A 23,746-nucleotide genomic window follows, 5' to 3' on the forward strand; every position below is an offset into this window, starting at 1 on the left:
ACAGCTATTCTAACAGATGTGCCGGGGTGCCGGACGCGCTGATAGAGTTCGGTGCGACATCTGCGTGTGCGCGCGCCTCCTGCCCGCGCCGCCATGTTTGTCTGCCGCGTCCCGCGCTCTGTCTCTCTCAGCTCTCCAATTCCTGTCCTCAGCATATCTGTGGTAAACTTAAAACTACTAACTACTTAAGTAGCATATCGTTTCCGGACCTAAAGGCACGATCCGACCATAAACCTGTAATGGTCAAAGAGACCATGACTTGGCAAAACAGTACATTATATTTTCAACGATTCCACATAGTTGTTATCCGAAGCAAATGTCATTTTTTAGTGAACACAACGCATTGCAAGTCCCAGCCCCCGATGGCGGTGTGCGACACAGAGGGCCGCACACACGTGAGCCCATGTCACCTCGTCATGAGCCACGCCACCGTCGCCTACTGGGGGCGCTGTCTGAAGGGATGTTCTACGGTAAGCAGTGAGGCAGAATAAAGCAAATTCTTAAGGCATACCTTAAACAATATGAATATAAGATCCAAGAATTGTGCAATTTTTTAGTTTAGATGTATTCGTTAAAATCTTAAAAAAAATAAAACATTTCATAGCATAACAAGCTTCCAAACAACACGGAAACAACTTTCCAACAAACTAATAAAATGATAACTGGGGTGTACGAAGTTATTAAACGGGAGCGCATTGATTAAATAAAACAACAATAAAAATGTTATACACACAAAGTACATTTCGTTACAGACGGGCACCGTCTGTGGTCTGAACGGTGTCACATACATGTCCGAGTGCGCGGCTTGGTCTGAGTACGTGAGCGTCGACTACCTCGGACCTTGCTTCGCCGTCGGGCCCATCTCAGACCTCATGGAGCCGAAGTGTAGATTCGATAGAATCGTTTGTCCTCCTCTCAAGAAACCTAAATGCATCGGATTCACCGCCCCAGGAGCGTGTTGCCCCAAATGTGGTGGTGCTCTTAGAATATTATACGCGAAGAAACAATTCGACAGAGCGTTGTATGGAACCAACATATCAGATAATGTCGTACATTTAAGCAATATATTAAAAACTTTAGAAAGGCATATCAAGATAGCCGAGTGTGCTCTAAGAGGGTATTTAACGGTGGAAATGGAGCTTTTTATATCAGTGGAATCTTTATTAGATAACCCTACTGATTTGCAATTACAGGTGTGCGTTCTCGAAGCAGAAAAGTTAGGTGATTTGATAAATAGAGGTAGTGCTTTGATAACTAGTGACGTAGCATTATGTGCCCTATCGTATGCGATACCAGTTCACACGACGCCTACGCAAAGTGCCGCTAGTGTTAGTATATCAATAGCTTTAGTATTCATTTCAACATTATTTGCATTGATTCCAAGATAAAATTAATTTATTCATTATAGAGCTCAAGCATTTAAAAATACGCACAATACGATTGCTTGAACAATATCGTTGATAGAATAAAAACAGTAAAGTTTAGTTAAGGCAAGTTTCAAATGTTGTACAGTTTTAACTTCGAGTACTATTATCAAATCGTAGTACCGGCTGTATTTAATGATATGAGATATTTTGTAAATAGTTATTTTAGAAGTAATATTGCAAACCAAATAGAAGTGCCATCGTAAGAATTGTAAAGTTTTGCTCCAGACAAAATAATGTATACGCTTTTATTAAGCTTTTTGTGTACAAAAAGCACATTAGTACCTTAAGAATTTATAAGGAATTTTCATAATCGCTGTGAGTTCGTTGTGCCATTGTTTCGAAGTTGTTGTCTTGTAGTTATAGATTTTGTAGTAAGGATGTTAGCGTTAATAGAAAAGACACAGTGCTTTTAATCCGTTTTGTGACCAGTGGGTCTAGCACTAATATTTGTGATAGTCGCCATCGTATCGTAATCGACAAAATTTGTATTAGAATTTTTGCAGCGCTCGGCCATAAAATACACCAAAAATCTCATACTAATTTTGACAAAATCTATTGTCACAAATATTCTTGATAGGTCCACAGATTATTACGACTTTGTCATTGAAGTTTACTTATCAGAACCTACACTTGGTGAAGGTATTGGCCGTATTTGGTTATTTTGATGCGAACTGTTATGATGTGCAGAAGAAAAGTACAATGCACGACTTAATTGTTTTCAAGTAAGTCAAAATGATGACTATAATTAAGTGAATAAAGCAATTAAAAAAACTGTTTTAGATATAAAAAGAAAAGAATGGTAGAAGGATGTTTTATAATGTATCATCAAGTAGACAACTGTTAAAGAAATAATTGTTTGAAAATAAATGACTGATTATTCATTTTTGTAACAAATGTAAAAAGACATTTATACGAAGTAGTCTTAAATACCAAATAGTGTATTACAATTTTTATAATTTGTTATATATTTTGTTGATACAGATTTTTAGATATTGCAGATGAAGTATATTTATGTGCTAAAAGTTAATGAAGAGTATTAAAACTATAATCTTGATAGCATAGTTTTATTTGACGATAACACTGAACAAAGAGGATTATATATTGACGATATTAGTGTGAATGATCACAATTTAATGACTACTTATAACTAAATTCCGTTATGTCTTTTTTATCGAAAAATATATTAATTCTATCCAAGAGTTGGGGGTCGGTGATGGTTTTGGCGAGTTGTAGGAAGCCGTCGTTGAGTACTGGGCTCACGAGCTGGAACCTCTCCAGTGGGAACGTCAGGACCAGTTCCAGGTATGCCATTAGTATGCTTTGTAAGCTTGAACGTCTCACGTCCAAGTCCTGCAAAATTACATTTACATTACAGTTAGGCAATAATACTAATAGATTATATACTAAAATTAAAGAATAAATATAATATAAATTATATTTAAAAGTTTAACGAAAAAAATATTACATCTATTATAATTTCAAATGCTTACTTTATTTATGCTTAGAGTTCTCTGTTGCTCGATCTCCGGAGGCACGGGCTGTGGAGGAATGATCGGTTCAGTAGACTTGGTCTTTTCAAAGCCAGGACCGTCACATATAGTGATATTGACTTTCCGCGCGTGATTGCTAACAGCACTCGATGTACTTCCAACTTTACTGTTCTCTGGACTCTGCCCATTTTCTGGATTATTGTTGACTGATCTATGTGTGATCCCCTCTATAAGTTCGCGCTTGTTTTTATCCATTTGATTTTTATCAACTTTGCCATTATTTACTGAAATGTCGCCATTTGATGTTATGGTTTCTTGATTATTGTCAAAATCGTTGTTTTGATTGTTCGTTACCGTATCATTAGTGACTTTGTTAGCATTCGCTTTAAAATCCGCAAATGTAAAAGGCCTCGGTTTCTCAGAAGTATCCTCTTCACCATTTTCATCGTTGATATTTTCATTATCCGAGTTATTTAGCGAAGGTTCAGGATCATCGGATGCTTCTTGGGCATAGTAATGCTCGTAGTTATTAGATGAAGATTCGCTGTCTATGGAGCTACAGGATAAACGGTCTCTAATGTTGTCTATATCATCGTAATCCGGCACATTGCCTGCATGTCTAATGAAATTATTACAAAGTAATTCCCAGGTTGCTTTTAAATCAAATATTTTTCTTACAAACCTGTCGTATTCGAGGGTCAAATTAAGAGATGATGTATAATTGTTCAAAATTATTGATATATCATTCGATTTCAGTTTGTAAGTAAAGACACCGCTAAAGAATATTTCAGTAAGTGCTATTATTTTAATCAACCACGAAGATGTCGTTTGCTTGTAAAGGTTAGCAGCGTGGTCCAAAATAGATACTTTCTGAACCAAAAATTTTAGTCCAGGTCGTAAATCAAATTGCATAGCTCGCACATAAGACATCTCTAAACTTTTTAGTAGTAGGTCGATATTATCTTTATTCAAGAAGAATTTATAATTGCAAACACTGGAACCAGTTTTTAAGCTTTCTAGTAGTATATTATTAATTCCTTGAAATACGTCTGATGATGCTTGTATCAGGACTGTTGCTATAATTTGAATCAGTATTTGATGAGCAAGCAAACCCACGACTAATCCTCGGTATGGAATTCTGACCGTGTACAATTCAGGGTTTAAAGAGTTCATAGAGTCTTGTAAATAAATAAGAAAAATGTAACTACGATCATCAATCAACATTTGATTTTGATTGGAGTTTTTAGCATTGGGTTTTACATTGTTATCTCCTCTCAACTGATCAGTCAGAAATACTTGTTGTGCCATCGCATGTAATCTTACATTGTCATTGACCGAACAATCGCGTCTCGCTGCCACTTTCACCATGGCCAAGTCTCCATAAAAACTGTTTGAATTTTCTTTGAAAGCATACGTTATCTGCTTCAAAGGGCTCAAGCTTACGTTACAAGCTCTGTGCAGACTAGTGCATACGATTTCCCATTGATTGTCAGTCAACAAATGACCTGATGTTAATATAATGTGTCTTATGCAAGACGCTCCCAATCTAGCAATTGGCTCTTGCGGCTGCGCTATACACTCTACCAAGATTAACATTATCTGCTTCAAAGCAAAACTAGCTTCAGCATTTTCTATTGGTTCTATGTCAATGACTTCGTTATTCTCATCGGTAGTGGACCGCTCTATGTTAATTTGTTGCAATTGATGTAAAAATACAACAATTGTGTCTGTTGTCATACCACAGCACTGTTTAAAATTGGGCATGATGGTGTCCCAATGAGTGTTGACATTAGCGATTTGCCTAAGCCAGTTTTGTACAGTTGGCAACAACAAATGATTGATACAGTGCAGGCCAAAATGTGTGCCGGGAACGTCGGCGGTGTTTTTCAACAATTTGAAGAGTGTCTCCATCGCCGCGGGCTGGTTCTTCTTTGAGCATACCACTGTCGCTGATATCAAGCCTTCAATAAGTACATACCATACTTTAAGTATGTTACTGGGCTTATCTAGTTTCAACAGACAGGTATTGGTGGTATTCGATGGGTGCAAACTTGTCGATAGTTTTCTGTACGATATCAATTCTTCTTCAAAATTGTCGTTGGTGATGTATTTAGTAACATCTAGTGAACCGCTCGGTATGATTGGATCGACGACCGAAAGTGGCATATCGCCCTTGATTCTATTGCCCGTATTGAAAATAGGACACTTTGGCATATTGTACATCATGGTGAGAATATCAGCGCAGCTTTCCAAATGAAAAAGTGCTTCCCGACACATATCCACGATGACTTTTTCAGATTTTTCTTCACTGAGTGGAATAAATTTACTGTTCTTTGAAAATTTAAGACTCAAACTTGGTTTTGGCTGCGGCGGCGTAGATACTTTTTTCGATTTGACTTCTGTCGCCTGCACTTCTTCAAAATGTAAACCTTTTATATGACTTAAAAGGCAAAGTATGCAATCCAGGGCCGCATTGGCGAAGACTAACGTATTGTCTGTGTTCAGGAAGACTTTGAATATTTCCAAAATTGCAGAATATTGATTTGAATTATTTGCAGCGCGTAATGTGTTGAAAAGAGGTCGCCATCCAGACCTAATTTCCATTCGATTCGTTTCTACGAACTCACAAATGCAAGAAATAATCTGTTCCTGAAAAAAAAAGACAAACATGAGAACAGATCGGAAGAAAAAAGAAGTAATTACAAATTATTTATGTTATAAATGTTACCTGAATATCATCATCGCACAGTTCTAGGCAAAGTAAATTTTCAAAAGGCTTGAGCAGAGCCTCGTTAAAGTGGAAATGAGGAAGTTCCACTTGTTGGTTGAGCAGAGTCGTCGCACAGTCGTGTAAACATTGTATAGCGAGACTGGATATTTGAATATCTTTGTGACAGGCCGCCTGAAAAAAACAAACTTTTTAGAATCCGTCAGAGGATTTAGTTCAACTAAGAGGTGTCATAAATTCTGCTTCTTTCTTGATTTATTATTATTATTACTTATCTCTACAGCTACCTCCTACCTATCTCTACAGATAAAGCATTCCTCGGTAGATCGGTATCGGGGCAGATAGTTGATTGAATTTTACCTGCATGAAATGTGGTCCGACGACAGTCCATATCGCCATGCGGTGTGCGAGGGGTCGCGCGGCGCGCAGACAGCGCAATGCCACGTCGCCGGCGCGGCAGAGCGCGCGCGCCGCCTCCGCTCCGCCACCGGCGCCACCCGCCCGGGCACCCCGGCGCCACCACACCGAGTTGTTGTTGGCCACATCCTGCTCCCACGACGAGAATAACTGTAAAAAAGAAAATCAATTATTAGAATCGCTCGCCTAGGCTGTTGAAAACAACAGCGCTTTATAAGACATGTGCAATAATCACCAGTCGATGTTGATGAGCCACCAGCCGCTGTAGCGCTGCACGTAGCGCCGGTAGCGTGGTGGTGGCGGCCAGGCGTGTGAACAGAGTGTCCACGGCCGCTGCGAGCGCGCAGCACACGCGCGCCGCTCCCGCACCCGATATTACGTTACCTCCCTGTTGTAAAGAAGATCGCTGACCAGTGCTTTGATTGTTTAGTATTAGAATTAACGACTTTCACGTTTATTTTTAAACCCAACTAGTCTTTTTAAGTAAATAAAAATTAAAAGATAAAAAGTTGCTTTACTCATAACATATTTATTTCCGGTTTTGAAAAAACAGTAAATACGAGACTCACCTCCTGTCGACATGTCTCAACAATTTTAGCCACAGACATATCGCTATTAAAATTGTTCTCCATCACTGGTTGCAAGAAATTGAATACGTCCACACTGGAAAAAAGAAATTAAATAAGTCTTCCTTCCTAAACATGTACATTTATATTGTACGTATTTAATATCTTGTATCTATGTATATTTTCTTATTGGCGTGTCGTTATAGACTGAATCTTCGTTTATTTAACACTATTCCCAAGATGTGTTAGTAATGTCTAATTTTGCTGATAATGTAAGAAGATACCAAGTCTCGTCGTCTTTGGCGTCGAGGGCGAGCTTGGCGTCCGCCTGCAGCACGGAGACGGTCTTATTGCGGCCGGTCTGCACGGTCACGATGGGCGTGGCGTTGTTGCCTTGCTGCCCGAACAGCGTATGCTCGAGGCTAGAAACGTAGTGGCACGCGCCGAATATGTGCTCCCAACATTCCGGGGCTTTGGAACCTAACTCCAAACCTCCTAGAGAGAGAAAACATAGTAGATAGTTTGGCCGGTCAATATTTTCCGTATACTTAAAACGTTTGAAAATTATTAACATCATTTACCTGTGATCAATATATCAAGTGACAGAGCATGCGTTGCTAAGATCTTGCCGTTGGGCGGTTGTGATATTGCGGAGTTGGCCAACAGTGCTAGGATACTGCTGCAGCGGTTTTGTAAGCTCAGAGTGTTACTGATCCTGGCAGCCTTAAAAAAGTTTAAAGCGCGATTAAGTACGTAAAAAATTACAAAAGAAGAAGTGAAACAAAAAAGATTGGATTGATGAATAGAAATAGCTTTTAAAATAATTGAAATACCTTGTGAAGTCCTTCTAGGCACTGTATAGTGAGTCCCTCCCAAGCGATTCTCTTCCTCTTGCCAAAGGTGTGGATCTTCTTGGATATAATGCCCGGCAGCTTGTCCTTCCTGTTCCTGTAGCCCGTCAGTGGCACACTGAGTACTGTCACCATAGAGTCCCAGATGCAAGTTAGGATCCTGTACAAAGAATTGTGTATCAAAGTTTCACATTGATGTAAGATACGCTTTTGTACTTAAATATAAATATCTTAAAATGGTCACACGAATTATAGATTCTTCCGATATTGATTATTCTTGATAAAAGAAAATAAAATGTGATACAGACGACTGAAAAAAATCATCAGAAAGAAAAGATCAAAAAAGATAATCTGTTAAATTGGTAATGATTTTTTGACTCACCTTCTAGCCCAGCGTAAGCTGGCCTGGTGTTGTGGCGTGTCGTCAGTGCCGCTGTACATTCGCGACACCTCCTTCAGCCGTTGCCAGTCCGACATCACCGGGCTCTGCTCTAGCCCGCCCAAATCTTCACTCCACAACACAAAAAGGATATGAAATGCCAGATTAATATCATCTATGACACTTGAACAAATTGTTTTCATTAGAACCTGAACATGTGTGGTTGGACAACAATTGATAACTTACCAGACAGTAAATGTATAAGAGGATGATCAGTGGTGGGGACATCCTTCAGTAAATCGTTGGCGAGGACTTGCTGGTAAAGTTCTCGAAGCCACGTTGCCGACAAGTACACCAGCACGCCGCTACCTTGAACTTCTTCCACGAACTCATCCTCTGTTAGAGGAACTTGAACTTTCTGTGAGAAGTGGAAACAATTTTTGCATAAAACTAGTGATGGATTCAATGACTTAATTTATAAATACCAGATTTTTCCTCGCTTGACATCCCTTTTATATCTACGATATACGTTAAAATAAACGTATTTAAGAACAGCTTACGTTAGGTTCATTGTAATAGTTGATACGTTTCTGTCGGAGCGTGAGCAAGAGCGCGGCGTAGGTGGCGAGGTAGACGCCGTCCGCGTTCATGATGCACGCGGTGGCGGGCGGCTGCGACGCGTTATGCGCACAGCACTTAGACGCAAAATCTTGCATCGCCTCGTCGACCTAATTGTTACAGTTAATACATTTCTGTGTAAATAAAGGTTAAATCTTGTTATCGGACAGAATGTAGAAATTTACAAAGGAGAGAGAGATTTACAAAGGTCCAAGGAGAAGAGTTGATGGATCGCGGGTAACTAGGCACATAAAATAAAAATCGGTGATGTCTGAGTTAACATTTTTTTTTCAATTTTATTAGATATTCACGACAACGTAAGTAGCATTACTTCTACCTCTAGTGACTTACCTCTATACAGGTCCTCAGATTAATAATTTTGGGCAGTAGGGAATTCTGCAACGTCTTTACAAACTGCCTCGCGTTATGTCTCTCCAGGTCTACGTTACATTCGGTAACTGTGCATCTGGAAATAACAATGGAGTATGAACATGAAAGATATCACATAAAAGATTCGAATAAACAATTAGCAAACAATATTGAATTTTTTTTGCTTCCCACCTGCCGAGATTCAATGTCTTAGGCACTGCTTTACCCTTGTCAGTGAAGGGATCGTTGGCTTTGTTGGGCGAGGGTCGGCTGGCGCGTGTCGGTAGGAACACGTTGTCAGCGTCCGAGTCCGCCTCACCCTCGTCTGAACTTATATTTTCTGGACCAGATGTATCTGAAGACGCAGATACATTGCTATATTTCGATTTCCACTATTGATAATAGTCAATAACCAAAGAAAAAGTTAAGTTTATTTCCCGTTTTGTCTTGACCACAGCGATAATAAAACAAAATCAAATAGTATCACCTGAAGAATCGTGCTGCTTTTCTTCATTGCTTTGCAATACTGCAACGACATCTCTGAAACAAGAAATACGAACATTTTATTTATTTGTCGCTCATAATTAAATGATTTTGTTTGGGATACGGGATGTAGGTTTTGCTTACCGATACGGACTGGGCAATCTCGCTAAAGTCTGATAGGTCAAAGGCCCAGTATAGTCGGCGTCTTGTAGTTTGGGCCACTGCTCCAATAAAAGCGTCGCCACATCTGAAGATATATACTCGTTGGCGACGGAGCAAAGTTTCTCGAGAGCATCTAGCAATGAGACGACGCATTCTACAGCGGCCGCCACCACTTCTGGGTTACCACTGCGACCGCAATCTTCTATGCCATCCATTATCCTACAAAAGAATAATAAAAGAAACTTAAGTAGCTGCTAGTTGTATTGTGCGAATACTTCGATTGCTAATGGCGGTGGCGAAGTACTAATATTATCTTATCTGAATAGTAACTTTATGAATTTATATAAAAAACAAAAGACCTATTAAGATGTTACATTTCGTAAGATTCGCAAGAAGAATGAAAATGTAAAAAATAAAGAAAAAGGTGAACTATGACGCGCGGCGCGCACTGGCCATGTAACCTCAGTGACGGTATTGCCGCAACAGTTACACAAAAAGAAAGAAATATACTAACTTTTTCTTTTGAAAAATTAGTTGCAAATATTGCTATACCTTTAATTAAACTATGTTTCCAAATAGATTAAATTAAAAACAAACACGGTTTGATGTAAGAAAGGATTCAAGAAATAGGTTTCTAAAAGATTTTAGTTAAGCACTCGTACCAAGACTTATTTCGCTTGCCAAAAGATCGGTAAAATTTCGTTGAACTGATGACCAAACTTCAATAGTAGAGAGGCCCTAGAGAACTCGTAACACGAAACATGTTTCATTAGAACGTTCTTTCTGATATATTTAAAAATCAACTTACAATCGTACAATAGCCATATCATCGCTATGACGTTCCGGATGATCAGGTTTCCTCATGAGTATTAGCTGAGCGAGGCGTTTGGGGTTCTGCAGCAGTTCTCTCGCGCTCCGGAGCGGTTCCACGCGGTGTGGTACCGGAGGGTACAGTAACATGCGATGGTAGAGCGCCTCCAGTACCGGTCGCAAGTTTGAGATCGATCCCACTAAACGAACTAACTGGTTCGCTATGCTGTAACGATGTATGATGTAGATATATTGAATAGAAGGCTGTGAAACATTAAAGAGAATTTGTTGGATAAAAATGTTTTACCTGTAAATAGCTTTAGCTTGTTTGCTGTTGAAGCTAGGTGCGCAGACCAGGGCGCCGGACCCCCTTCCTGAATCATCCACTAAGTGGCCTTCGTGCTCCCTGATATATATTTTAATTTTTAATTAGCAATTAAAAATGAAATAGACCAATAACCATTGAAAGTAAAATAAATATCTGTATACAAATTTCCGTTCAAATTTGAATAGCAATTTGTGTTTTTCGAAATTTTGCTAATAAATCCACAGATGAAATGGTTAACTTTTTTAACTTACCTAGCCTTAATGTTTTTGTCGACCTTTGGCGTACCGAGGAATGAGATGAGCGAGGGACAGAACTTCTGCCAGAGGAAGGCGGTGAAGTGCGAGTTTCCACTGACCCGCTCCGACAAGCATGACATCAGCGTCAACAGGCAGTCAAGGAAGAAAAGCGCTAATGGATTCTGCTTCGGATTCCTAGAAAAACCGATTTGTGTAGTTATCTCTGTTTTTAGTATGGAATTCAGATAATATGTTACCACAGTCGGTCATTCAGTGCTAAGTCAAGCAGTCTCTTATTGTAGATTTTCCTTACTAAATATATACTACGATTGGCGACCATTTAACATCCACAAGTGTGAGAAGAACTGTTCCAACTTAATGTGATTTATGAAAAATACTTGAATAACTTACATTTGTGTCTCTGATAAACGGCTACACAGATATTGTATGACAGGAATGACTTCACTGTAGCACCCCACTGCCACGATATGATTCCTGCCAACTGGAGAACCTTCGGAGAGCAATTCTTGACATTCTTCGTCTGTTTTCAATAAAGTATAACTATGAGAAATTCTGTGTATAGTATAATCTATACAACTATACTGTGTTTTCCATGTTACATGGCGGCCAAAACGATAGTTCAGTTCTTCTGTTATTTTCTATAAATTTTAAGATAAAGGGGGATATAATTTTGAATATTTGAGATTTCAGCAAAAACTATTCTGTTTGTCTATGGTTCTCTGGGTTTGTATTGGAACACAGAAGAGATGATAAAAGCTAATTTAGTTTCACCGAGTTGCATGCAGTATGCGCGCAGGGCCTGTGCTGCGGCCGCTCTTGCTGCTGCGGCGACCTGAGGCGCCGCGCCAGCCGCCTCGCCGCACCGGCCGCACGCCCAAACGCATAGCCGCCCGTTGAGCGTGCGCCGCGGTGACAGCGCCAGCGACAGATACATGCGGAATATCTGCACCTGAATGCACCAAAGAAAGACAAATGCTCGATAGTGGCTCTATTTCGACAGTACTAGAGGCATCTGCAGCATTAGTTGCAGTTTCTCTCTTTCAGTGAAACACCAAGATCACATATAGACAGGCGTGAAATAAAAGTTACGGTTACCTGAGTATCTGGTACGTGGTACATAACCGAAGAGGTGGCACACAGAAGCTGCGAGGGCATCCATAGTGAGTCGTCTTCGGGTTCGATTCCTCGGTGGAACCGATCGTCACGAAGTATTTTCTTTAAAAAAAGTTTACTCACTACATATTTTTTTTTAGTATTTTGAAACATTTACTACAAAAGAAAGCACTTACAAAAGGGAAAGTGATGCGTCATACAATCTAAATTCGCTATGACGTAGTTGAAAAGCTCCTGAAAGGAGAGCAAACTAATGACGTCATGACAATTCACTTGTATAAAGTACAAAAGATGTCATAACGCAGTAAGTTTCATAACGTCAGTAAGTTTCAACTGCAAAAACATTACTATAAAAACAAGTTTTACTGTCAGATTTTTCTTATCGAAACTTCTTCAACATTTTAACACGTAATTGCTAGTTATGAGAATATTTAGTTTAAGTACACGCTAAGGGACTGTGTAGTATATTTAAGGTGATGCGTAGTTACATGAAAGCCCTGGAGCGCGTAGGCGACGAGGCGGGGGCGCTTGGTCTCGAGCGCCAGCCGCAGCGGCAGGAGGCAAGCGCGCCGCAGCTCGTGCGACGCCCTCCGCCCATTGCTTTCTTGGATACAAAGTACTTCTGACAACAAATATTGAACTAAATATATGCATAAAGTAATAGACGTTATAATTTAGCTCGCTGTGCAACTTCAGGACTAGTGCGTATCTTACGTGAGTATATAAGTAATATTCGACACATCAAATGAAAATGTATTTTGTGCGTCTTTCACGTGACAAATCTTGTCAACTCGGAATCGTCTTTACATCTATTCTTCCTAAGAAAATACCTTTAGGAACATCAGTAGCTTTGATAATGTATGTATAGTGTGTTTTGATAATAACAAAACTTCGAAAAATGTCAGCTATTATTGAAATTATTTTACGCATATCGAGTAACAAAAAATATAACGAACTTAATAAGATATGAGCGAAAAGCTTTAGGCAATATTCTGTTTTTTTTTTTAATTAAATAACAACATCAAAATAAAGGTAAAATATAGGTTGGATTTTAACCATTTGTCCCACTAGTTATAATGAAAAGTAGTCAAAAGTAAAATAAGAAAGTAAGAAAAGCTCCGAAGTGAAGGATTCCTAGATAAAATATCGATAATGTCAAGGTGACGCCGCGAAACAATGCAGATGTGTGTTGCAGTCTGCTCATTTTATTTAGATACTTTTTTTGTTTTTTACTTATTTGCAGGTATGCCTATTTTTCTTCTTGACATTAATGCAAAATTAATATGTATTTATTTTATTAGGGCGTAGCTGCAGCGACATGTAACGGTGCAAAATTTGTTAGGAAAGTAGCGTATCTCGAAACCGATTGCTTGGAGAAGCCCGTGTATGACGGTCCTTATGGTTGCCCAAGAGAATATACTCTTTTCGATCAATATGTAATATTGTATTTCAGTTACACATAAATACATATAGAAGACGATGCTGGGCATATAACGATCAGGAATATTAGATAATTTTAGGTAAATCGTAATATCAAACATTATAATTTGGTAAAAACTAATCATCGATTTATGGGCGGTTTCTTTTTTCATTACAAGTATTCAATAAATGCTTAAGAAAAGTTTACATTTTTATCATCAAATCCTTTGCTCTTGTGTAGGCGTATATAATTAATCACTCATAAATTTTTAATTTTTCCATTCATTTAATGTTTTACTTTTAATCTTTTATTACATCTATGTTCTATCAATAATTAAGTACATACCCAGTGCTTCCTGACATGACTTCTTGAGTGCTATTAACTTTGGTCCAGTAGCTTCTTTGAATATTTCTTGTAACAGTTCCTCCATATCAATCGCACAAACAAAACATATTGAATGGCGCGTTAGTCTATCGGAAACAAATTTGAGTAATAATAAAACTGTTTAAAACCTAAAAATATTTTTTTACAGTAAATCAGTAATTTCGTGGAATATATCAGTCGACGCTTCTATTCGAGTGGGTGTTTGAAACACTTATCAGTAGTTAGCTTATACAGTACGCAGCTGTAAGCACTGAGCATGCTCAGTGAGAAAATCAATACTCTTATTCTACAATTCTTTACGAGTTTTTTTAGAATCAACAGGTAGTAAATAATAATGTCGAAGCTATATAGTTTACTAAAACAACTTCTACATTGATTTATACGCAGGATAAAATTAATAAAATGCCTATTAAAATATATGAACTGTACATGATTTTTATAACTACTTTAAAGAAGATAACTACAGTGGAATTTATATTGTGTAATTTTACTAGCATATGGAATCATTTTATCAACTTTTAGTGTCCATAATTTTTTTTTGCGATACCATGTTTTCGATTTTTAATTTTTGTATCGCATTATCAATATACTTTAATTTAATTGCTATTTTAATAGTTGTTTCTTGCTATTTCTTTGACATTTTTGATTTGTCATTGAAATGTTGATAAAATAAAGTTGAAATTCGTTCCCTACTTGTTCTGGAGGCTAACGTGCATTTACAAATCGTTTTTACTTTGTAAATAAATATTTCTTCCATTAAATTTTTGTAGGTATAAATATAACAATTACTTTCAGTAGAAAAACGTTACCTTACCAAGTAATGATCTATCTGTAAAGATTTATTCAGATTTTTCAATGATAAATGCTAATAAAATCGATGTTTAATTAATCGATACCAGATATACTTAAGTCGATTTATAGTCTTTGGTCAAAAAGACTTTTCAACTGACATAACCATCAACTTCAACATCAACCATTTGTCATTTGTCACCCATTCAACCATAATAGAAAAATGGTTTCTTGGAGTGGATTAGGTCGATCTTTTGGCATCAATTTATTTAAAAACAAGTTAATACCTTTTAAAGGACAAAATGTGAATTTTTCTACCAGCAAAATATTTAACGGTGATCATGGCCATAAGGTTATGGCACTACAACCATCGAGGTATGTCATTCCAGACCTTTAGACGCAATGATTACCTAACCAATTTTTATTAAAGGAGTATTATTTCACGTTTTAATTTGGTAACACACCTGTCTCTTTCGACTTTAAAATACTTTTACAGATGGCAATGGCACAAATTCAAGGACATGTTCCATTACTATGCAATGGTCGGCTTGATTCCCGTGACTGCAATAATTTTTTACACCAATGTTTTTATTGGTCCCGCTCAACTGGAACCAATTCCTAAGGATTACACTCCAAAATATTGGGAGTATCATCGTCACCCAATAACGAGGTTTATTGCTCGCTATATCCACAATGATCCACAGCAGGTAAATTTTTGGATATTAAAGAGTAATTCAGATTAAGTTTCATTTTCTGAAATATGTAAGAACATAGTCCAGTCAATGTCAGTCAATTTATCTTCTGTTTATTAACTGTCTAATTGAAAATAGTTCTAGGAATTGTGAGATTTTTGTCTTTCGAGTTCCAAAATTAAAACAACAGACAAGAATGTAGGTTAAAATTTAGAAGTAATGGGCTGTTTCTGAGTAGAAAGGGGGTTAAGGATGAAAAGAGGGCAATCCTGTACTTCATTACCACTTTCGTTCACAGGAAATTCACCATTGCCAAGATAATTAGAATATGAAATTTTAATCTACTTGTAAAATACATATTATGTACTTATTATTTTAAAAATAAAACTGTTAATAATAGAAATTATTTATATTTCAATTTCCATAATAAGTTCATAATTAAAATCATTTATATTCTTATTAATCAAAACGATGTTTACCATTTACAGGATTATGAAAAATTCATGCACTTCATTGATGAAGAGCATCAAAAAATGAAACTCCGTGCTTTGGAGAAGGAAATAGTTAAGAAAATGTCTGAACGCCAAGACTATCAAGCATATTACTATAGACCGATGGTCAACAAATACCTACGTATAAACAAACAAGTTGGTGACGAAATCTACAACCGTCTTGGTGATGATGTTAAAGATTAAAACAACTTGGAGCTTGAACCCGGTGTAGATGTATTTAGTGATCAAGTGTATCCTGCAATGTGCTCTTGTAGATAAATAAAAGTTTTATTGTTTAATTATATTTATTCTGAATACCTTAGTTCATGTTTGTTGTGAATATAAAACCAAAAATAAATGATTATGTTATCTTTTTATCATTTCTTCAAGTTATTAAAAATACAATAAGCACTAAGTTTTGAAGATATAAAACTAAATGTGTCTGATGCCTGAATGGGACTGTTTTGTTTTTATTTTAATTTTTTAATGGCATGAAAGCAACTTTCAGGTAATATTAAAATCAGTAATTTTTGTATAGGTAATTATTACCAGAAAGTACAGTATTTTTTTATAGAAAGGGTAACACAGTGGGTAAGTAAAACACAGATTATGGTAACATTGTTATTTAATTTACTGGAAATTCTAACGATTGACAATTATTTCCGACTTTTGGAAACCTTATAAAATGTCAACACTTATTTAGTAGTAATGTGAATTGATATGATTCTACGTTCCAACTTTTTATATCAATAATGTCAGTAAAATTTGTTACATGTGTACTGATAATTGGCTTAGATCAGCGGTTCCCATTTTTTTTTCTCTTAGACTCCTTACAAAATTTTAATGGTTTCGGTGAACCCCTTACTTCAGCTTTTGTCCCTTAATTTTATCCTGCCATCGTACCACCCACTGATATCCCGTGGACCTTAGGGAGACCACTTTGGGAATCGTAGGTTTAGATTCAATTAAATTATTATAAATTAGAATGTTTTATTCAGAGTTATGAGCAGCTAACTTAATATATTTTAAGAGGAAAAGTTACAGCATGCACTATTACTTAAATTAATGCGTGTGAATCAAATCTGTATTTTAATATAAAATAATAATTTAATATAAAATCTCAAATCATTGCTTGGTTGTAGACTTATAAAGCAAAATGGAAAACTATAATTTACTTCTTTATAAAATTTCATAACGTTATTTTTAACCAGTCCGTTTCTAAAATCTGGCAGCAACTTTAATCGAGAAGTATTCAGAAAAATAAATAATATACGACAAATACAGCAATAAATAAAGCTCTTAACAATATTGTTACATAAGTAAATTACATAACGATATGATTTCAATATCCCGTTCATTCAGTCTTCGCAGTTTGTATGTTTCCAACTATGACAACTACATGTATTTAAATTGCTTTTCATATTAACTTCATAATTAAAACTATATACAACGCTTTAAATATATAAACCAAGAAGAAAATATGGTGAACCAGCTAAATTTATAACAAAAAATTGTATCTTAATCTTCTTTATTTGTATTCAGTAATATCCTGTTTAATATTTAAAAAGAAATTTTGTAATACTGCTAACAAAATCCTTTGTACTTAATTGAAATTTAAATTTTATGGCCATTCGAAAAGTCTTAGAAGTAATCTATTTTCACGATTCTTTATTAACGATTTCAAATCTAAAACCTAAAGACGGCTACGTTTTTTCTACTGTAAATATTAAAACAACATTTTCATTTTGCCTTCTCTTTTTCTGCTTGTGCTGCTAACTTAGCTTCTTTCTTTGCCTTCTTCTTCTCTTCTTTTGCTAATAATTTAGCTTGCCGTTCTTCTTCCTTAGCTAGAAGCTTCGCTTGTCTTTCTTCTTCTTTAGCCTGAAGTTTAGCTTCTTTTTTCGCTTCCTTCTCAGCTTTAAGCCGTAATTTCTCTTCCTTCTTTCTCTCCGCTATTTCATTCTTCTTGTTATCACTGCTTTCGTCTTTCTTGCTTTTATCTCCGGATTTCGTATTTTCTTCTTCTTTCTTTTTCTTTTCTTCCTTTTTTGGTTTAGCTTTGGGGTTATCTTTTTTCTTATCAGTCTCTTTGCTTTGGTCTCTAGATCTAGGGGTGTCGTCTTTATTCGAAGGCTTAAGGGGTCGGAAGAAGTGTTGGTTGTCTTTCTGTGGAGAGGTTTCTAATTGCGTAACTATTTTCTGGGCACATCTGCAAAAAAAACGAGCACAATATTAATTTCACTTATACACGTTGATTGACTGACTTATTATAATTCAATGAATTGTTCATCTAATAATGTTATATATTTTAAATTTATTTACACAGTTAAAATACCATGCATAATATATTTTGTTGGAATATTTGGAGCTTATTTAAATACAGCGGGAGTTGGGTCACTCAGTACTATCGATAAATCTAAAACTACGAGTACAAACAATGAACCAACTATTTTAAAGGCCTATCGTATTTACCTCTGTTCACTAGAGCAAACCAAATACGTACATTAACGTGAACCGCGCTCCAGTGACAGACTGCGAAAAACGTGAAACTTGTGAACTTCAAGTTTCTCGCCAAAAATTTTAAATAACTTCTGGTACTTCTAACCGCAAGAGAAAGGAAATAAATCCAAGAGTCTATATAGTCCGGTCGCGGAGCAGGAAGAATTTCGTACAATGACCTCTTTATCTACTGACAGAGGTTCCAAACGTTTTTGTATTAAGTGCGGTTTACATGAATTATTTGAAAGTGAAAGAAAATTTACCAACTTATAAAATATAGTTATTACTATATAAATCATTTATTTAGATTTAATAATACAAGTAAAAATAAAAATCCAGACAAGTATCTAATAATAAAAAATCAAAAAACAGAATCTGATTCCTCTGTTTCGGAGTAACTGTTACTTTGCTCTATTGTTCAATTTCGAGAAGTGAAGAATTCATTTGCATAATATTTTAAAACCAAAAATTAATTATCGGAAAGCCGGCAATAAAATAGATGAATGCCTGCACTTCCGTCTTTCAAATATTCGTTTCGATTGTTCATTTCGAACTAACCAATAATTAACCTTTTCGGTAATCCTTCTAACGGAGCCCATAAAATTTTTATTATGCAAACAAACAAACTAAAGGTTTAGAATCCCTGAGGACGGCGGCCTTTGTTTCTGTGCGAGCGAGACTCATTGTATTTACGCGGGAGCGACAGAGACAGGTAATGCGAGTTCAATGTACGAAATTCTTCCTGCTCCGCGACCGGACTATAGTTTTCGAATATTACTTAAGTCTTTAATTATTGCTCGTAAAAGTAATAGCCGATCGATAAACCTACTCGTTTCCCACAACAAAGACCTGGATAGAGACCAATCTTTGTGGTCTACTTTCTACAGTGAAATTTTAACGTCTAACGATATTGGTATACTTCCAGGATTACGATATAAATAAATTGCAGATAACAAACCTTATCCTAGTAGAGGCACACGAGGCTACGGCGCTCTCGCGTCGTCCCTCGCGGAAGTCCCTCTGGAACTCCCTTATTGGTGGCAGTCGGCCGGAAGGCTCGCCCGCCGGTCCGCCCGTGTAGCTGTGCATCTGATATTCTTGCAGTCGGGCCTGAAAACAAAAATAATATGTAAAAATCCAGATTGTCTCAGTCAGAGAAACTTTTTCTGGTAGACTCCTCTCAAAATTTTACTAATTTTCGATAATCGTGTTGCTGCTGCATTTCGTCTACAACTTGTGTACTGGAAAGGAAGCCTTCATTCATTCACTGCTTAGAGCGCTTTAGAATTCAATGGTCTACTCTACACTTAACCCTGTGATGTGTTGTGACATGGAGTCTTCCATTTATGTGAAAGCATGAGAATTTACAACTTACTAACTTGCCGATGACGGTTTTACTATAAACTTACTGGTATCGCGTGTACACGAGCTCGAGTCCTCACCTTCATGCTTTGTTGCTGCGAGCGGCGCAGCGTATTAGAAGCTGGTTGTCGCGGCTTGTGCGTGGCGGCGGGCGGGCGCGGAATAGCGCCGAGGCACGCTCCGCCACACTTGGAGCCCCCGCATAGTTTTGTACTGCACCCGCTCACATTGCCACCACTGTTTGATGACACTGATGATACTCCTGTATATAGAAATGACAATTAAGACATAAGAAGATAATAGGAATTAACAGCAGTTTTATTACAAGAGCTAATCTGTACTTTGATTTGTTATATTTTTCCTTTATCAACAGTAGATACAGAAACGATTCGTTTCTCCTACTGCTAGTAAAAGTTTAAAAAGTTGGCTTATTCAAGATACCATACATCACGGTTGATAAGACAACTAGCGCCATCTATTTGAACGAATATTATAATCTTTAGGTACGGCAAATTTCACTTGCACATCTTACGCTTAACACACACACACCAGGCGCATTTCCAAAGCGCGTGCTACAAAGCACTTCTAGGGATGAACAAATTAACCTGAAAGGGAAGATTCTCCACTGGTGACGGAGTAGAGCGAGGCGGAGGCGGGTACGGAGCGTGCGCCCACAGAGTAGCTCGAAACAGAGCCTGGCACGCCCCACGACTTGCCACTGGAGCTCGACACCTGCACATTTTATTAATATATTAATGTGTGACTGAGTTTTGAACATAATATGTTTGCCACTTAATTATGATCATTGTTGATAATGTGTACATTCTATCCAATTCCAACATAATGAAATTGAGTGTTATTGATAATACATTATGTGATCTGCACAAATAAAACATTTGAACCGTATCTTCAACATCAATGATACATAATATGTATGAAGTTCGGTAATAGGCATATTGAACATCTAACTGAAATTAAAAATGTTATTACTAAATGTTATTTGCATTTGAATAGTTCATACATTATTTATTATTTTAATTTTAAGAAATATAATGAGTGATGTTACATAATTCTACGCGCGCCGGGAGAAATACTCTAAAGTCAATGCTTAGTTTTCAGTTTCGCACAAGGTCTTACATTTATTTGTCCGTGACATACTTATTTCGGAAACGTGATCTGTAAAATATTTCATTAACCGAAATAACTACCTAAATTAATTTATTTCTTTTTTATATATTTCTTAACCCAGACCTATTTGGTCTCTTAGCCCAGAGACGAGATGACTACATTCAGTTTGTACCGCTTTTTTGTCATAGTAAGCGTTTAAATTTTTTGCTTGTATAAATAGACGATAGTATGGTAGAGTTATGCCATAACATTGTACAAAAAAAATAGTGAGTTAAGTGCCTGAAATTTCCCACTTCCTCGTCATTCTCCTGTGCTCGTTCCCAACACTATAGACTGGCTAAACATCAGCAACTTGAAAATAGTAACAGCTAAAGCATAGTCAATTGTTTTTATTCGTATTACACGTGGTACTCACTTGCCAACTCTTGCTAGTGACTAGTCGTGGCGCCTGGCGCAGACGCAGGATCTTGGCACGACAAATGACGCAGCGCAGCGGCAGCAGGCGCTGGCTGACTGCCATCTGGATGGTCTTTACGAAGCACCGCCGGCAGACCACGCGGTGGCCGCACGGCGATGTCTGCATCGTCGCTTTTGCGTTCACGCATATCACGCACTGTAATACAAACCATAAAAATTAAAAAAGGCTAAAAACTATGTTCATCAATTGAACAGTTCTAGAGTTAATTTCCCATGATCATTGGGCCTTGTTGTGATAAACATAAATGCAAAACGTTTCAATTGAATAAATCTTTTTAAAAGATAAATAAAAAAATAATACACTTACTTCTTCTTCGGGAGATGAAGCTAACTCGGGCTCATTTTCCTCTAGCTTATTGAGCAATTTGTCCTGGAAATAAAGAAAATAAAACTATTAGTCTCTAACTATTATAACTAGGGGTCTCTTGTAGTAATAAACTATAGTTACATCATTCTTCTGCAACAAATACCGTTTTACTGTACTAACCGTATAAGCAATAATAAATTTAAGTTTTTGTTTTACATTGATCTTAGGAGTTTGCATTGATCTTTCCTTTTTAAACTTGGGCACCTACTGTTATTGACTCTTTAGTTAAAAAGATATGTTAAAATAAAGATAAAAGGTACAATGAATATCTAACCTTTATTATTGATTATGTCGTGACATTAATGACATTTCAATTACATTTTTATAAATCATTCAAATGTTTCATTTCATGGTAGACAAAAATAAATACCGGATTCTTGTCAACGAATATTGGAGAATAAAAGAAACAAAAGCAATCTTCTAATTCCTTTAAGTATGAAATTAAATGTAACTTAGTTTTAATTTAATAGAGGATAAATTTCATTGCCGGTTATGTATACTTATTTAATATCTGGGGAACCTCCAATAACCGTCACCCGGTTGATTAGAGGCTGGATCTAATAAGAAAGCGGCACAACGTCCCTAACCAGCTTCTAATTAAATTTAACCGGCCCGTTACCACGTCAACGTCAAATCTATCAAGGTTTGCATTAAGGAGCGTTTACACTAAACATTTTAACATCATAAATAATCTTTAACCTGTACTATATTATTCTTGAATATTAATATTAAATATTATAATGTTAAAAATTTAACAAAACAGGGCAATTTGTTACCAAAAGATTTGGCCGAAAAAGGACAGGTCGGTCGAATAAAAACGTATTTCATATAGCAATTCCGAAAAAACAATACATCCTTAAAAAAAACAGCTCGGAAGTTGGACAATCGATTTATCAAACTCAATTGAAGGTTACCACAATACATTTCCATGAGTATTTATTATCGGTTATATGTAAAAGAAGGTGAAAAAGATTTCCGTATATTCCGGATTAAGGTTATCGAAAATTTTAAGGTTAAACAAAAAAAAAAGAAATAGTAATTTATTCAAAAGTAATACTTCGAGTCACGAATTTGAACATTAGATGAACTTTTTGTAACGCTCAAGTCAGCAAAACAAAAAAATATCTTTTTCAAAAAAAAAAAAAATATACGTAAATAATACGTTTTGTATCGATAATCCGGCACGGTAATAATAGGCAATACTATATTACTGTAAAGGTGTGTATGACACACAGTAATAGACACTTTTAAATCGACTATTAAGTAATTGTTTTCTTTTTTTTACTACAATGACACTTTATTAAATAAGTTTCAAAGATACGACCCTGGTTTAAAATAAAAACCATTATTTGTTTAAACGAATACAAAAAATAAAAAATCATTTTTACCGTCTACTTTTGTTAAGTAGCGATAGCTTATTAAAATCAACACTAAAGGGGAACCACTTAAGCTTATTATTATTTATTAGTTTATAATAACATGTTACATACTTACATATAAAAAACTTTGCCCCATAATCAAGGTCAAGCATCGTTACGTTTAAATCATTCGGAAAATACTAACGAAGGACTTTGTCATGTTTATTTTACTAAACGCAGAATCATCTGCAGTTTCTTTATTATGATGATACACTTAACATAAAGCGATTCATTGCTTCTTTGTACTATTAACACACTAGTTTAATTTATTGTAAATTGTAAAATTAATCATGGAATCTGTCTATCATATATATGGTTGATTGTTTCTCTTAATATAGCTTTGACATATCTTAGCTTTTTGTGTACACTGGCGTTAGCATATTGTTAATCAGTTTCTAATTACAAATATCGTAAAGCCTTCGGAACTTAAAAGTAAGTCATTGAAACATGATGTAAGTACGAGTAATTGTATTTTACCAATTTATTTCTTCAATGCTTTGCTAAAAAGGTCATGAACCTAAGATCAACTTTTGACAGCGGAATCAAAGACTAATTGTTCTTGAACCCATTGATGTGCTGTCGTTCATTGTCGATTTATAAATTACTAGCTCTTGCCTGCGGGTTTGCATACATAATTTTCTTTAGTTTGACCAACAAGAAAAAATTCAATCTAGAAAAATTTCGTAGAAACTAGCCGTGAACTATATAAAGCATAAAGACA

General features: G+C 36.3%; 4 protein-coding genes across 8 annotated transcripts in view; 2 read left to right on the forward strand and 2 right to left on the reverse strand.

Moving 5' to 3' along the window:
- LOC106721037 (reversion-inducing cysteine-rich protein with Kazal motifs) overlaps positions 1–2,304 on the forward strand; it is a 34,009-nt gene extending 31,705 nt beyond the window's left edge. The window contains exons 16-18 of one of the 2 annotated variants that reach the window (XM_014515892.2): positions 5–162; positions 331–470; positions 753–2,304. In XM_014515892.2, coding sequence (XP_014371378.2) covers positions 5–162; positions 331–470; positions 753–1,388 — 934 coding nt within the window. In that variant the 3' untranslated portion in view covers positions 1,389–2,304. The remainder of the gene's footprint in view (positions 1–4; positions 163–330; positions 471–752) is intronic. The other variant, XM_014515893.2, reaches the window with a different exon arrangement.
- A 216-nt stretch (positions 2,305–2,520) lies between these two features.
- LOC106721021 (brefeldin A-inhibited guanine nucleotide-exchange protein 3) lies at positions 2,521–14,028 on the reverse strand. Of its 2 annotated transcripts, none has more exons than XM_045681221.1 (24): positions 13,764–14,028; positions 12,487–12,617; positions 11,981–12,100; positions 11,657–11,834; positions 11,276–11,405; positions 10,880–11,059; positions 10,608–10,706; positions 10,299–10,526; positions 9,473–9,709; positions 9,333–9,385; positions 9,038–9,200; positions 8,828–8,942; positions 8,419–8,586; positions 8,105–8,276; positions 7,862–7,985; positions 7,462–7,639; positions 7,210–7,351; positions 6,913–7,123; positions 6,632–6,725; positions 6,298–6,450; positions 6,006–6,212; positions 5,646–5,819; positions 2,918–5,566; positions 2,521–2,777 (listed from the first exon to the last, which is right to left on the reverse strand). In XM_045681221.1, the coding sequence occupies exons 1-24, from the start codon at positions 13,846–13,848 to the stop codon at positions 2,565–2,567; spliced, it is 6,204 nt and encodes a 2,067-aa protein (XP_045537177.1). In that variant the 5' UTR covers positions 13,849–14,028; the 3' UTR covers positions 2,521–2,564. The 2 variants fall into 2 exon arrangements, with proteins under 2 accessions (XP_045537177.1, XP_045537176.1); XM_045681220.1 differs by having other exon boundaries at positions 12,487–12,620.
- A 729-nt stretch (positions 14,029–14,757) lies between these two features.
- Positions 14,758–16,132, forward strand: LOC106721019 (NADH dehydrogenase [ubiquinone] 1 beta subcomplex subunit 5, mitochondrial). The gene is made up of 3 exons (XM_014515850.2): positions 14,758–14,966; positions 15,088–15,298; positions 15,772–16,132. Exons 1-3 carry the CDS (start codon positions 14,815–14,817, stop codon positions 15,976–15,978), a joined length of 570 nt encoding a protein of 189 aa, XP_014371336.1. The 5' UTR covers positions 14,758–14,814; the 3' UTR covers positions 15,979–16,132.
- Positions 16,133–17,327: 1,195 nt separating this feature from the next.
- LOC106721062 (neurofilament medium polypeptide) overlaps positions 17,328–23,746 on the reverse strand; it is a 43,073-nt gene continuing 36,654 nt past the window's right edge. For all 3 annotated transcript variants that reach the window (XM_045681266.1, XM_014515930.2, XM_014515931.2), the window contains exons 3-8: positions 21,548–21,610; positions 21,179–21,376; positions 20,241–20,367; positions 19,716–19,897; positions 19,232–19,383; positions 17,328–17,983 (exon numbers count right to left, since the gene is read on the reverse strand). In XM_045681266.1, the coding sequence (XP_045537222.1) occupies positions 17,515–17,983; positions 19,232–19,383; positions 19,716–19,897; positions 20,241–20,367; positions 21,179–21,376; positions 21,548–21,610 (1,191 nt within the window). In that variant the 3' untranslated portion in view covers positions 17,328–17,514. The remainder of the gene's footprint in view (positions 17,984–19,231; positions 19,384–19,715; positions 19,898–20,240; positions 20,368–21,178; positions 21,377–21,547; positions 21,611–23,746) is intronic.

This window comes from Papilio machaon, chromosome 15 (genome assembly GCF_912999745.1).
Source record: "Papilio machaon chromosome 15, ilPapMach1.1, whole genome shotgun sequence".
Classification (NCBI taxonomy): domain Eukaryota; kingdom Metazoa; phylum Arthropoda; class Insecta; order Lepidoptera; family Papilionidae; genus Papilio; species Papilio machaon.